The 15,235-nt window shown below is 52.7% G+C and overlaps 1 protein-coding gene across 2 annotated transcripts in view; it reads left to right on the top strand.

The window, feature by feature from the left end:
* Neurl1 (neuralized E3 ubiquitin protein ligase 1) overlaps positions 1-15,235 on the top strand; it is a 78,477-nt gene that overhangs the window by 53,871 nt on the left and 9,371 nt on the right. For both annotated transcript variants that reach the window (XM_021151842.2, XM_021151841.2), the window contains exons 2-3: positions 3,981-4,222; positions 4,474-4,795. In XM_021151842.2, the coding sequence (XP_021007501.1) occupies positions 3,981-4,222; positions 4,474-4,795 (564 nt within the window). The remainder of the gene's footprint in view (positions 1-3,980; positions 4,223-4,473; positions 4,796-15,235) is intronic.

The following is a 15,235-nucleotide window of genomic DNA, read 5'->3' as shown; positions in this document are numbered from 1 at the left end:
ACAACAGTGACCACTGAGTTGTCCCTGTGCCGTCTTGTTTGATCCCATGGAGGTCTGTGGTGACCCCACTTCACAGATGGGAAAGCTGAGGCTCTACCCAGTATCCACACACAGGGCAGAGTGCCTGGCTTGGAGACAGCCAGGATTGAGCTCAGATCTGGGCTCTCTGCATTCTGGCTGAGAGGCCACAAGTGCAACTTAACTTCTGAGGTTCTGTGTCAAGGTGGCATTAAGGGAAAAGTCAGGACACTGCCCGGTGTGTGGTACAGGGGTTGGGCTCTGCATCAGGGCTAGTACTGCCTCCCAAACTCTGCCTGCACAGTAATTCTGGGTAAAGCTTGGTGGGGATCATGAGGTCATTGCCACAGAGGTTGTGTGTGTGTATGTCTGTGTGTGTTGCACACCTCTGTGTGTCTGTCTATGTGTGTGTATACCTACCTCTTCTGGAGACCCTGTGAGGGGTAGGGGATGTGAGCTGGAGCTGGCTCGGGATCAGGCCTGTGTTGGCGGCTTGCCCAAGGAAGCTGAGGGGTCTCCATTCAGCATCAGCATCACCTGGGGTCCTCCCTGAGGACCCCATAAGCTTGTAAATGTGTCACTAATGGGTCTTACCTTGGACATGTGCTGGGAGCTGGGAGCAAGATGGGGGTCCTACTTGCTTAGCTCTAATGTCCTTAGGCCCACCACAATTCATACCTTAGCTGGAGTGCAGGTGTGTCCTCAGGGAAACCTGTTTCCTCTCCTCCTGCCCCCTCAGAACATGGGGGGGGGGTAAGTTCTAGTACTGAGTACAAAGTCAGGTAACACACCTTGCACACATGTTGGAAGAGCACAGTTAAATCTTAGCTTTGCCACAGTCTGATACTAACTCATTTATCTTCAGAACGGGGACCCCACAGTGTCGTGGTGACCATCAAAGTGATGGAAGGGAGCCACCTCCAGCTGCCTGCCTCCTCTGGGTCCTCAGCACCAGAGCTGTGTACACAATAATTCTCAGTGTGCTTTCTCTCCCCCTCCATCCAGTGGATATTCATGTCAGATGTGACAGGGAGGGAGACGGCCAAAGCAGGGACTCAAGGTTGGCAGTCACTCTGGTCAGGCTCTTCACTTTAGGCACCGTTATAGGTGCCTCTATGTGGTGTCCCTGGCACCTTAACCATAGGGGTGGCTCTGTGTGTCAATCACACACAGCAGCTTGAGAGGAGGGTCGGGGAGTCGCCCAGCGTCTGTCCTGATAGTGTTATAGACAGGAGAGGTAGACCTCACACTCGCTAGCATTGAAGCCGCCAGAGTGCTTGTCTCCATCCACTGGGACAGGAATAGTACCCATTTCATTTTACAGGTTGGAAGGGGGCTCGTAGTTAAGGTTAGAGTGTCAATCCATCTTGGCTTGGGGACCTCCTGTGAGGTGGTCTAAATCTTAGGAGCCATTTCTGGGGCCATGTGATAGGGTGCCTTGGTGGCCAGAAATTCCAGTCTTTCCTCCTGTTACTGTCACTATCAGAAGACCTGGTGTGTGTGTGTGTGTGTGTGTGTGTGTGTGTGTGTAAGGTCTGTGACCATGGAATGAGAATGTTTTGTCTTGTCAACTTCAGGCTTCTATGTGGTTAAGCCTCTTCCCTCAGCCCCAAACTCGGACGACACAACTTTTACCTGTCCAGTGTCACCGAGGTGCAGTCACATAGCAGGTGACTTTCTGTGCTGGCTTTCTCACTTTTCCTAGAAGCTTGCTTGAGGGTGGCCAGGAATCATGCTGCTATGTACTGTGTGCAGATCATAGCTATGGCCTCACCACACAGGGGAACAGGCTGGAGTGTAAGTGTTCTGTGGGGTGGGAGCTGTGACTTCTCAGGCAGACTGCCAACCTGTTCTCACCTTGGTCTGGTCACATCCCAGCAGCAAACGAGGGCCAGGAGCTCCGTGTGTGTGTGTGTGTGTGTGTTTCTTGTGTTGTGTGTGTGTGATGTGTGTTGTGTGTTTGTGTATGGTGTGTGTGTATGATGTGTGGTGTGTGTGTGTGCATGCCTGAAGCAATAGGCTTACATGTGTGTGCACGCATGTTGCACATAGCTGGAGGCCAGAGGATGTTGTATGTCCTGGTCTGATGCTCTCTGTCCTGGGCAGTCCCCCTGCATCTGTCCTACTCAGCGCTGGGATTACAGTCACTAGTGTGACCATGCCTGGCTTTTTATGTGGTTACTTGGGATTTTAACTTGGATTCTCACGCCTGCATAGCAAGCTCTCAGCCACTGAGTGCTTGAAACTAAGATTCAAGGTGTCTGGGGCCAGCTGGGTGTGTCCTTCAGGCATGGTACTTGGAACGACTGCCCTTGGGATTACCTTCCACCGTCCTCACTACTTAGAGGTCACTTAGGAAGCCCCTATCAACTCTTTGGGACTCCTGAGCTATCCCAGCCCTTGTGGTCTGATGGCTGTCAGGGCCCTTGCACCTTTGGACAGTTCTAGAACATCTTGTGTTCCCGGAGAGAGCAAAGCAGCCCTTTCTCATGCTAGCACCCTTCCCGCGCCAACCCCCTGTGCCTTGGGCCTGGCACACAAGAATATGCTCTAGAGAAACCCAGAGGAGTGTACCCAAAGGTCACAGCTGGTGCTAGGCTGTGGAGCCTGGTATCTGGGGCCCTCAAGAGAAGGGAGCAGAGATGCAGAGTGACATGAACCAAAGCAAGTGTCCTGACAGGCTTGGCCTCCCGGGCCTCCAGGGCTGTCCAATCTTCTCCTCTCCGTTTCTGTCTTCCCCCTCCCGTGTTGAGAGGAGGGGGTCTGTGCAGACCTGCTGCTAGCCCTGTGTCAGTGCATTATTAAGTTGCTGGGTCATGAGGACCAAAATCTGAAACACCCCAGAAGCCTGCCATAGGTGGAGGTGTCCCTCCACTTCCTCCTGCCCTGTTGTCCTCCATGGCTGTTTGCTTAAGGTGACAGGCTGGGCAGGCTCCATTTTCTATAAGACTGATAGGGCACAGGATCTGGGGAAGAAAGGGCACCCTAGCTTCTAGCCCATGTAAGGATGCCACCCAGCTGCAGATATCTGCAGCTGCAAATTCAGGCTAACCAGTGTCCCTGAGCGGGAAATGCTGCCTAGCCAAGGGGTAGCAGAGAAGCCACCAGACACCTTGCCCGGTGGTCTCGCCTGTTTCTATGTCTTCAGGCTGCTGCTAGCTGCACATCTGTAAAGTGCTTGTCCCCCTTCTAAGCCTGTCCTGCCCATGCCTTTGTCTGTCCCCCCAGTGCTACTGGCATGGGCAGCATTAAGCAGGAGTGGAGCCTGTGGTACAGAAGGATAGCCTTGAGGGACAGACATTATGTCCTTGTCATTGAGCTGGCATTGCCCCCAAGGCCACAAGTCCACCACTGCCTGGCATCACCAGCTGAGTCCGAGTGCTACCCTGTCTCCTCCTCCTCCAGAAGCCTTCCCGAGAGGCGAGCCTCCTAGTGGTCCTTGGGGCGGTGGCTACTGTGTGCCGTTCAGTACGGCGATCTCCACACATGTCTGTGTCCTGGGAAGGACTGCTAGCTTCAGGACAAGAGTCATGGGCATTTCTTGTTTTCATTTCCAGTACTAAGGACAGAACTTGGTGTTTCGTAGGTCATGAATAAGGGAATGGATGAAAGAGAGGAAGTCTGGAAGTGACAGCAAATGGCATTAGGATGACAGGAACATCATGAGTGGTAGTGGGAGGAGGTCATGAATCGAAATGTAAATGTCTGATATGCAGGATATCTGATAGCATCACCTCCGAGGGGGGTCACGACCCACAGGTTGAGAACCAGTTGGTGGCAGTGGTTGGGGACAAAGTGGACAGTGGCAGGAAGGCTGGTGGTCACAGCTGGTTGTGCTGGTGAAGGAGTAAATGCCGAGCCGTGGGTGGTCCCCGCCTCTTCCCTGGACCCTCCCCTAGGAGACCCCAATCTTGCTCTTGGTCCTATTACGCCCTCTGACTCTATGGCCTGTTCCTTTGCAGACTCCATCGGGGGCTCCTTCCCGGTGCCCTCTCACCGATGCCATCACAAGCAGAAGCATTGCCCGCCTACGCTGTCAGGTGGGGGGCTCCCGGCCACGCCGCTGCTCTTCCATCCCCACACTAAGGGCTCCCAGATCCTCATGGACCTCAGCCACAAGGCCGTCAAGAGGCAGGCCAGCTTCTGCAATGCCATCACCTTCAGTAACCGCCCGGTGCTCATCTACGAGCAAGTCAGGCTGAAGGTGGGCACCCCCGGACCCCTGCCTTTGACCTTTAACCTTTTTACTGCCACGGTCTGCTGTTCCACTACCAGCCTGCCCTTCTCCTTCTTGCCCATCTCATCCTTTCTCCTTTCCCAGCCTTCCTGGGTAGCAAGATTTGGTGGGCGTGGCCTTCGCCAACCTATAGGAAGGCCCGCCCCCTGGGCTGGGTGGTGGGCGGGATCTGACCAAGGAGGAGAGGCAAGCTGAGGCTCCTCACTCCCTGTGGCCAGATCACCAAGAAGCAATGCTGCTGGAGCGGGGCCCTGCGACTTGGCTTCACCAGCAAGGACCCTTCCCGCATCCACCCCGACTCGCTGCCCAAGTACGCCTGCCCTGACCTGGTGTCTCAGAGTGGCTTCTGGGCCAAAGCATTGCCTGAGGAGTTTGCCAACGAGGGCAACATCATTGCCTTCTGGGTGGACAAGAAGGGCCGCGTCTTCTACCGGATCAATGAGTCAGCTGCTATGCTTTTCTTCAGTGGGGTCCGGACGGTGGACCCGCTCTGGGCCTTGGTGGACGTCTACGGCCTCACGCGGGGTGTCCAGCTGCTAGGTGAGTGGCTTCTCTCTGGCCCGTTAGTTGCAGGTGCTGGGACTAACCTTCATTCCCATGAGTCGTGGTGGCTGCTGGTGGCATCCATAAAACTAGGGGCCCAGGAACAACTTCACAACTTTCCCGTGAACAGCAGTATCCTGTTCCTGGCCACAGCTTTGGCAAGTGAGGCTTAGTGAGATTATAGCCCACACAGGCCCTCCCTCAGGGTGCTCTCTGAGTTGGGAGCACCTTTCCCCCACCAGGAATGGCAGCCTTGTCCATTTTCTGGTGAAGTTAAAGTTGCTCTTAGTAGCCACTGTCAGTGGAAGCCCAGGCGTGTCTCATAGCAACCTTGGGACTCTATTGGAGGAAACTCACATTCAAGGATGCTAAGTCCCTTGTGGATGAGTGATGGAGCCAGCTCTCCAGACTGGGTCTTCCCAGCCCTTAAGGAAGCCCTTAACTAGGTAGCAAGATTCGGTGGGAGTGGCTTTCGCCAACCTCTAGGAAGGCCCGCCCCCCTGGGCTGGGTGGTGGGCGGGGATGAACCACATAGTGAATTTTCTGGCTGTAGAGCCCACCCCTTCCCCTCCATCATCTTCCCGGCTTGGCATCTGTGTACATATATATTCAAGTGTGTGCTTGCAGGCATGTGAATACATACAGGCAAAGCCTGATCAACCCTCAACTTCCTCATCTGGAAAATGGGCCACGGGAAGAGTTATGAAGTTATACAAAGGTTTTTTGTTTTTGTTTTTGCTTTTTTTTTTTTTTTTCTGTCCTGGAACTCACTTTGTAGACCAGGCTGGCCTCGAACTCAGAAATTCGCCTGCCTCTGCTGGCACTGTCCTAGGTATCAAAGCTATGTCTAGCAGACACTTGCTGCTTCTGTCCCCGTCCCCACTTCTTTTCCCTTGCAGAGAGAAATGCCATAAGGGGGGAGGGGGGGTTTCAAACCTGTTTTCCGGTTCCTTTCCTGACTTCTAAGCCTAGCAGTTGTGAGTGCTTTTGGAATGCTTTCCCTTGGATGAGACAGGACCGTGGAAGTAAACGCACTGGCCTGAGTAACTGCCCGAAGCCCGTGTGTTATGTTCCAAACATCAGGAGGCTGTTTTTTATTACCAGCCGTTTGGGAACTTTCTGTTTTTCAAGTCAATAAAAGTGTGCCTGCTTTCACGCTGATATATTGAGAGCCCAAACGAGCTATTCCTGGTGACAGCTACTGAAGAAGGGTATCTAGGCTGACTGAGAGGCCTCCCCAACTTCCTCTATGTACTGGGTACTGAGGCCTCTCTGCTTGCCAGGAATTATGTGCCTTAGCCAGAGGCTGGACAGATCTGGGCTGGCTCTTGGTCCAGCATGAGGGTGCCTGCACCAGGTTGCGGGTCCATCTGTACTGTGGGGCAGTAATAACTGCATTGAAGACTCTTTAGAATTCTCAAAGGATGGAGGTATGAGGATCAGCTGATACACAGTAGTGGCTAGTGGCTGCCAGTCATCCCTTCCTATCCTGGGGAAGGCGATGCTTAGCCTAGGGTCCACAGGAGTCCTTTCCTGCTGTCCTGGTGCCCCCTGGGTCTCACATTGTAAGGCAGTAGAATTCCAAAGCTTAAGTATGGGCTCCAGCCCACTCACCCAGTCCAAACTCAGCCATCTTCTCGGAAAAAATGTCTGCGAGTCTCATGTCTTACCCAGGTCCCTGCCAAGTGGTGGGAGGCGGAGAATGAATGACTTCCTGCTCTTGAGAAGGTCTTGCTGGGGGAGGGTTGCAAGAGGAACAAGCGACACTCTTCGTCCTCCCGAAGCAGTCCTCAGGAGTGAGAACCAGACCCAGGGCCTCCAGCATGCTAGGCAAGTGCTCTACCACCAAGCAGGAGATCTGTTCTCTTCATTTTGACACAGTGTCTCACTATGTTGCCCAGGCTGGCTGTGAACTTGCCATGCTCCTGCCTCAGCCTCCTAAGTGGCTGAGATTACACGCCTATCCCAGCAGGTCCAAGAGTGCCTTTCCTTACAGTATCCACTTTGGCCTGAAGGCCCAGCTTGGAAGCTGTTTTCTCTCTGAAGCCTCTGGATAGAATTGTCTTTTCTATCCTCTGCAGTCACAGGAACCTCGTATCTGCTTCCCCACAGGACAGGAGTTCCTTGGAGGAAGGGACCCAGGTCGTACACTGCTAGCTCTCTTTAGAGAAGTGGTTCTCAACCTGTGGGTTGGTCCTCAGCCTCTTTTTGCGGAAGTGGTGGTCCAACAACCCTTTCACAGGGGTCGCCTAAGACCACCAGGGGACACATATTTACATTACAATTCATAACAGTAGCAAAACCAGTTATAGAGTAGCAATGACAATTATCTTACTGTTGGGGGGGGGTCACCACAGCATGAAGAATTGTATTCAAAGGTTGCAGCAGTGGGGAGATAGAGACACCCCCCCACACACACACACACACACATGATGTGGAGGAGACTATCTCATCTAACCTTGTAAGCCTTGCTCAGGAAAGGTTGCAGGATGGGAGGGGAGAGTGGAGACTGGCTGAAGGGGAGGCCTGGGACTTGTTAGCTGAAGAAAAGAGCGTGTGGGTGGGGCTAAAGGAGACCAGCCCTACCCTCGGACAGTCCCAGGCTCACTGGACAGTTAGAGAGGCAAAGGAGGCACCAGGGCTCAATCAACGTACAACCTGGAAGGGTGGTAAATTGCTAACCTCTGTGGTCATAGAATCCCTTTCGCCTACCCAGCCGTTTCCATCATTAGCTCCCTTACCCTCTCGGCAGGCCTAGAAGGGTGTTTTTCATCCCCATTTGGCAGGGAGAAGACTGAGGTTTGAGGAAGGCTTGGCCTGCCCATGTAGGGATGTGGCCGAGCTGGGTCTGCACAAGGAGTTCCACGATAAAGCAGTGCCTTTCCCGTGGCCCTTCAGCAGGTTTAAACAAAACAAAACAAAAAAAAGGAGGCAGGATGTCAAGGGAGGCTCAGGTCTGTGGCTTCTCGAAAGAGGACTCAAACTGGACCTACCCGTTCCTGGAGACCGTGGGATGGGGAGGCATGTGCCTAGTGGCGTGGGGCCTCAATCCTCAGGGCACTGGGGGTAGATGGGGGAAGGAAGCTGGACATGAATCAGCAGCAGGGCTTCATGCTGGCACTGGAGCCCAGGCTGTCCAACCCAGCCTGACCCACACCCTTTCTGTGACTATACATGGGTTTGCTCGGAGAGGTTCGCTTGCCCTTGGATCGCCCTGCGGGCGACTCTGCAGACTCGATAAAGCCGAAGCCTGTGATGGCTGTCCTGCCCGTAAATCATTGAGATCTCTGGCGTTTTCAAACGCGGATTATGGCCCCTAAAGTCAATTAGCAGATTAAAATAGCTCTTTTCTTTGCCCCTCCTAAATTGATTTGTGTATATGTATAAAACAGGAGAGACAGAGAGGGGAGGGATAGAGCCAGGGAGGAGCTGGGTGGTGTGGATGACAAGAGGGGAGGGATGAAAGCAGGGATCCCTCTGGGCCTCTAAGGTGGCCCTGACGTCACTCTTACCAAGTTCTGGGATTCTAGGCCTGGGCCAGTATGCTGAACATTTCTGAATCCTCCATTGTCCTCCCCACCCCCTTAGCAGCTGTCTCTCTTTTTAAGAACATTGTTCCCTTTCTTGGTGGCTCTGAAGATGGGCCAGTCTTTCCTGGGATGATTATCCCCCAGAGGTTATGTGACCTTTAGGAACTTCCTCCAGGTTTGACCCTGCCCCCTCCAGCTTCTGTGTGGGGACTCCGCACCTTACCTGTCTGGTTTTTCAGAGCACAGGTGTACCCAAGTGTCTGGCACACTGTATGTGTAGTAGGCATGTATTAGGTATTTGAGCCCACCCCCAGATGAATGGCCATGTCCCTGAAGAAGTGGACAGTTTAGAGCTGAGGTCTCCCCCTTCCTCCACTGCAGCCCAGATACAATCATCAGGCCGACTCCAGACCTCTTCACTATGTGCCAGAGCTTAGTAGCTCACCCTCTTTCCTGCGAGTGCCCTGGCCCAGACCTGAGATGGCATCTCCAAGAATAACAGCTTCCTACCTCCAGGAAGAAGGGCCAGCCAGCAACCAAATAAACACAAGTTTTATGGGGTGATTAATACAAGAACAGATAAAACTCCTATCCTAGTCTCCTGTGGTCTCCTTGTTTCTCTTAGAACTGTTAACTTGGTGTGGAACACAGGCCTGTAATCTCAGCACTTAGGAAGCTGAGGCAGGAGTATTGTGAGTTCAAGGCCAGGCTGGACTACATGTCCAGCTGCACTTGGAAAGAGCAGCTATGATCTTGCAAAAGGCTGGTGAGCCCAGACTCCACGCTCAAGGTGTCTTGGCTATCATGCCAAGATACCTGCCAAGAGAGCCTGGGCTCTCTGCAGAGGAGAGAGATGGAAAGGAGAATTGAAAACCCAGCTGCTGACCTGGAGGGCTTTTAAAGGGTCATGCCATATCACAGGTGCCAAGTGGCCTAACTCTGATTCTGCAATTAAGTGTGACCCAGAACGTACAACTGTAGAATGCCACTAGCAATAATCCCGGAGGACTTCTGTGGGAAAAGAAGCTCAGGTTAAAAGAGTGGAATCGTAGAAGAACAATTTAGTCGTAAATGGGTTATACTGGCACAGAGTGGGGAACCAACCAACAGGGGAGCCCATCCCGAGAGAGGTGTGAAGAAGAAAGGCAGCAGGCTACGTGTGACCATGAGGACTGTGTACAACTAGACACATGGAAAGAGCTTTGTTTTAAGTGGCCCTGTGGTCCCTGTGCTGTCTGGGTATTTAATAGGAACTGTGGCTGACAGTGGAGGAGGGCCAAGCCCACACTGAGGTGGGCAAGGTCTGGAATGTAGATTCCCCCAGCCAGTCTGGATATGAGGTCAGTGCAAGCAGACCTGGTGCCACGTTGGAATGGCAGTGGCCAATGCGAGAAGGCTGGAAGTGTGGGCTTACAAGAGTTCAACCCCTCCTGCTTCTCTCCCTGAAGCCTATGTCCAGTTCTGAGCAGAGGCTCAGGTGGCATGGCATTGGGTCAGATCCTCAGGGATTGCTTACCCAGGGCAGTGGTCCAGCTTTACAGTCCTGCACCAAGAGACTCCACAGCCTCTGGAGATGAGGCCCATGGGCTGCATTGTGTCCCAGGTGTGCTGTCCACAGCTGAGGGCCGCACTGCCATCTCGGGGAACCTGCTGCTTCCCTGGCTAAACCAATGTTTATGTCCAGCCTTAGCTGCTGGGTTCAAGAGGCTAATTGTAGTTTAAGGAGCCTGTGCCAGTTTCGGGATGGGGCAGACCACTGGGGATGCTAATGAGGCTCTCTCTTTCTCTCTCTCTCTCTCTCTCTCTCTCTCTGACTCTCTAACAACTCTTTCCTTTTCACATAAAAAGAATAGTTCAATTGGGTGAGGCAGTGTACACACATGGGAAGCTGACGCAGGAAGATGAAGCCATGCTCAAATATATATTGAATTTGAAGCCAGCCTGAGCTACAGGAGACCCTATCTCAAATCCAATGTCCCTTCTACCCCCCAAGTCTTACTGTTCCTTCTTCAGAGACTCTTCCAGGCATTTTCTTTTTCTTCTCACCTCAAATCTTGCCAACTGTGTCAAGGTCAGGGCACCAAACCCTCCCCTCCTCCACCTGGACGTTCCCCCTCCCCTTTTGTAGGATGATATATCTTCCCCCTGAACACCCGGGGCACATGCAGTGGTTTGCATGGTGCATTGTCCTGCTGTCTAAAGTGGCATGCACTCTCTGTGCACAGGGGAAGGTGTTATACGTGTTTTGCAGAAAGGTCTAAGGACCTCAAGTGGTAGTGGCTTGTCTGAACCAGGGGCCTAGGCGGCACTGCCTTCCAGCTTCTCTAGTTGTGTGTTCCCTCATAAGTCTGAATGGCCACCTCCAGGTGGTCACTGAGGACCTGTTGTGTCTGGAGCTCAAGGTAGGAAGGATGTTGGGCAGAGGAGGCTACCAGAGTTTCAGCGATATTGATCCAAGAAAGAGGTAAGGGGATCCCAGAGCATCTGACTCAGCAGGGAGGGCAGGTCTGACTGCCTGTGCTCGTCACAGATTTCCAAGGGTTTCATCTGGTCTCCTGTCCCAGAGCAGACCAACCTGGGCAGCATGAGATCGCATCCAAGGGATTGCCAAATTGGGACTGTCCGTCACCTACAGAAAAGGCAATGCCACACTTCTACCTAGTGTGTCGCCACCTCCAGATGTAGTTCTAGGGCCTTGGTAAGACCTGCAGTGGGTGAGAGGGTCATAGTGGAACCTGAGGGAAGGGAGGAGCTGGGTCCTGTCCAGCTGGGGACCAGACCCTCATTTCAGAACCAAGAGAGGCTTCTCTCCAAATTAAGACCTGACCCAGGTGCTTGGGAGCTGTGGGTAATTCCCAACGTCTCTTGCCTTGGACTCTGGATTGCTTGGGCATAACTATACACGCGCCGCTTAGCTCACAGGTATCTGCAGAGGCTCACAGATACAGGAAAGTGTTTATGATGTGAGAAGTAGTTTTATCCACTTTGCCATGTTTGCCACAGTCACCATCACCAAATAGAAAACTCCATGCCAGTCTTTTAGCAGAAAGGAATGCCCTGCAATCTAAGTTTCCTGGGATACGATCTGTGGGTCTCCAGAACCCCAGGACATTTCTAAGATAGTGAAGTGAAGAGGCACAAGGAGACAGGGCCATGGTGCCTACCTGCCAGGTTTCAGCCACAGTGTACCACTGGAACAAAGATATCCCTGCCTTCAAAAATGGACCACTTGAAGTGGGTGTCCCCGTTCACACCTGCCCTCCTGGCCATTGGAAAGCTGATGCAGGTGGATTGCTGTAAGTTCCAGGCCACCCTGAGATACAAAATCAAAAACTAAGAACGCAAAACCAAATTCAACCACACACAAAAAGACAACCACTAAACAAAGTAACAAAAATTTTGAGAGCCGCTACAAAAGACAACCACTAAACAAAGTAACAAAAATTTTGAGAGCCGCTACATCAAATGATCCTGGGAGCCTCTGGCTCCGGTGTTTCAACCAAGGAGTCCTCCTTCGAGTGATTCTGGAACCGGTCTAGGCTTCCCTCCAGGGCCTCAGAAATTGTGTTTGTTTTTTCTGGGCAGCCCATCGCTGAGTTTAAAAGGAGAGGGGTGGAGGCTAGTGTGGTTTTCAGGGCACTGCCCAGAGGTCCATCTGAGATGTGTACTGCCTCCACGGCTCCTTCCCCTGCCTGGGTCAGACGCAGGCCGGCAGGCCCATGTTTATGGAGACAGTCAATGTGCTGGCAGCGCCTTCCAAACAGGGGCTGGCTGCTGCGGCCCCGTGGTTAAAGATTACCCGGTGCTGCGGATGTGAGAATCCAAACAAACAGGAGTCTGGGCTGGTGGTGGCCCAGGTTCAAAAGAGGCCCCCGTGACAGTGTCAAAGTCCTGCCTTGGTTGCCCTACGCAGCTGGCTATGTGTCACAGGGCTGGGTGGCCTCTGAGTGAGAGCTGGCTTGTCACCAGCCCATGTGCCCCATGGCCTGGCTCAGGTTGACTTCTATGAACTTTCCTGCAATATTACACCTCGCACGCCTTTCACCAGCTGCCTGTCCTGCTGCCGAGGCAAAGTCCTTCCCTGACCCTCTCCGAGACAGAGGATGAACACCTCGGTCAGAGTTGGAGAGCTTTATTCTCAAGGTGACATTTATCCCAAAGAAGAGACTCCAAGGGGCCCCCCTGAGGTATGATCTACCACACGAAAACCCGAACCAGGAAAGCTTTTCCTTTTCAAGGCAGGGTTTCCTGTAGCCCAGGCTGACTTCAGATTCGTTATGTACTTTAGGATGTACCGTGAGCTTGACCTTGAACTTCTGATGCTTCTGCCTCCCCTCTGGATTTCGAGTGTGTACCATTGTGCCTGGCTAGTTAGGTTCTGAATATCAAACCCAGAACTTGCTTTCTAGGAAAGCACCCTACCGATTGAGCTATGTGCCTTTCCCAGGGAGACCCTTTGAGAGAGTTATATAGAGATAGGGGCTAGGAAGCTTTTTGAGATGGTAAGCTTCCTGTCCCCAGGAGCATTCTAGACAAGGCTGAGTGAGAAGCTGGCTGGGGTCTTACAGGTTGCCTGGTCCCTTACCTCCTTCGTTTATTTGAGCACCTATTTAATCTGAGATGCTAAGATTACTACAACCATGTCTAATTTGGATTCTTCCTTCTCTAAGCCTTAAACTAGCTGTCTGCCGATTCCCAAGACACAGGTCCCGGCTGGTCCTCTCCCTTATGGGTCAGTACAGTACATAACCTTGCAGGGCCTGGTTATTGCTGCTCTGGACCAGAACGATTGCCAGGCAGCAGAATTGGCAGGCACCAAAGGGACATGAAGCCCAGTGGCCGAACAGCTCCTTTCAAGGAGCCAGTGTCACCTCTGCTTGCATCGCTAACCCCTCCTGAGCAGGCAGCGTGGCTCCAGCGCACATTATGTAATGTGTTGCTTTCAAATGTGGGGCCACGCCAGGGCTTGTGGTTCCAGGTTGGCTGTGTACGGGAGGAGTACCAAGGAGTTCTCTTGGATTTGGGGGCTGCACACAGCTGTGCCCCGTCTCCCATGCTTACCTTACTTTGGGGGCCCTTTGCTGCCTCTGCCCGTGTGGTGGGCGCTCTGTGTCTCAAGTTGCAGCTATTTCGGGGCCTTGCACAGCTGACCTGCTGCTAGGACAATTATTTGGAGTCCTTCTGGCCGCCCACAGCTGCTCCTGCTGAAGGCTGGAGAAGACATTCTTAGGCTGGGCCCAGCCACTCCCAGCTGCTCCTGGGCCTCAGCTCCCAGCTCAACAATACTTCCAATAAGGCTGTTTCCTAGTGCCGTCTCTCTGCCTCCCCCTCTCTCTGTTCACCCTCTCATTCCTTCTCTGCTAGCTTCCATAGTTTAGTTGCTTCTCCTGGGTTTCCAGTCAGTAATTTCATTCAAAGAGTATTTCCTGGGTGGCCGCTGTGACCTGTGTGTCTACAGACAGCATGAGCAATATATTTGTGGTGTGTGTGTGTGTGTGTGTGTGTGTGTGTGTGTGTGGTTCTGGGGGTTGAACCCAGAGCCTTGTGCATGCTTTACCACTGGCCACACCCTTAGGCCAAAATGCTCATATCTGAAATTATCTGGGCAACAAGGGCTCTTCCTGCCTTGGCCTGTCAGAACCTAGCAAGGCAAGGCATGTTTCTTACAAATAGTTGCAACTTGAGACACAGAGCACCCACTGCACAGCAGAGGCAAAGGGCCTCCCAAGTGAGCTAGCATGGAGATGGGTGTCCAGCCCCCAAACCTAAGAGAACACCTTGGGACCCTTCCAGGCAGAACATTTAACACCTGGTCCGGAGTGCCCTAGAGTCCGTGGTGACGTGAAAAGAGTGGCTTGCATTGACATATGATCACATGTGCCAGGTACTTTACCAGGTGTCCAATGGGCCTTCTATCACATCCCTAAAGTGTCCCTCCAAGACGAGCCTCAAAATCTGCCTTTATCTTTGTATAAATCACTCACGTCTCTTACAGCTGAAGCAGAAGGGTCTCGTGAGGTTCCGCTATGTGTCCAAGGCCATGCTTATAAAGCAATGACAAAGTCAAGATCTGAACCCAGGCTGATGGCTTCAAATTCACCACCCTCAGCTAGGTTCCCATCAGTATATTGCTTGCCGGTGTATGGATTTGGTTACAAGACCCAACCAAATGATACCCAAAATACTCTTCTGTTGGTGTTGTTAATTTGAAGTAGAATGTACGTGACTTTGAACGTGATAGTCACCCTGTGCCTTGAGCTTCTCGGGGGCACATCTGGAGTACTGGCTGGGTCCACTCACCCTCTAAGTGGTGGAAAGGTATGTGTGCAGTCATAAAGATGGAGGGAGAGGCGTCTTCCGCATAGGCTCAGAGCTCCGGTGTGGCGACTTAGAAACGGAGATGAAGAGTTCAGTTTGAGAGAGGCCCTCAGAGGCCAAGCCCGTTTTGGCTTTCTGAGCAACTTCTTGCAAGTAATGTCCACAAATTTGACCTGTGCTACTGTGAACTATCCCACAGCCTGCCCAGCTCTAGGACTCGGAACACACAGTTCTGAGAGTACGGGGCAGCCCTCGTGAGATCGTTCCCAGAGGCCATGTACATCTCTGAACAACTGATTCCTCTTCTCCTTGATGTTCCCTGATCCTCTCTCCTCCCAACTCCCCAGAGTCCCCAAACGCCCAGCACTGGAATCCCTCAGGAGCCAAGTGACAGAAGCTGCTCCTCCAGGACCCAGGCCTCCCCACCATAGTCTCCCTCCAGTGACCTCCGTTTTCTTCCTGTCTAAGGCTTCCCCTCACCTCTGCCTCTGCACAGTCCCCAGCCTCCAAGCCATGGCCATCCTCGTCAGAGTCAATTCCCTGGAATAATCGAGTTTTCCGGTTGGCTCCCTCCTCCTTGCCAACGCAA

The sequence above is a fragment of the Mus caroli genome, unplaced genomic scaffold (assembly GCF_978045245.1).
Source record: "Mus caroli unplaced genomic scaffold, Mus_caroli_1 scaffold_20, whole genome shotgun sequence".
Classification (NCBI taxonomy): Eukaryota; Metazoa; Chordata; class Mammalia; order Rodentia; family Muridae; genus Mus; species Mus caroli.
Note: the sequence above shows the minus strand (reverse complement) of the source record. Positions and strands in the feature narration are given on the sequence as shown.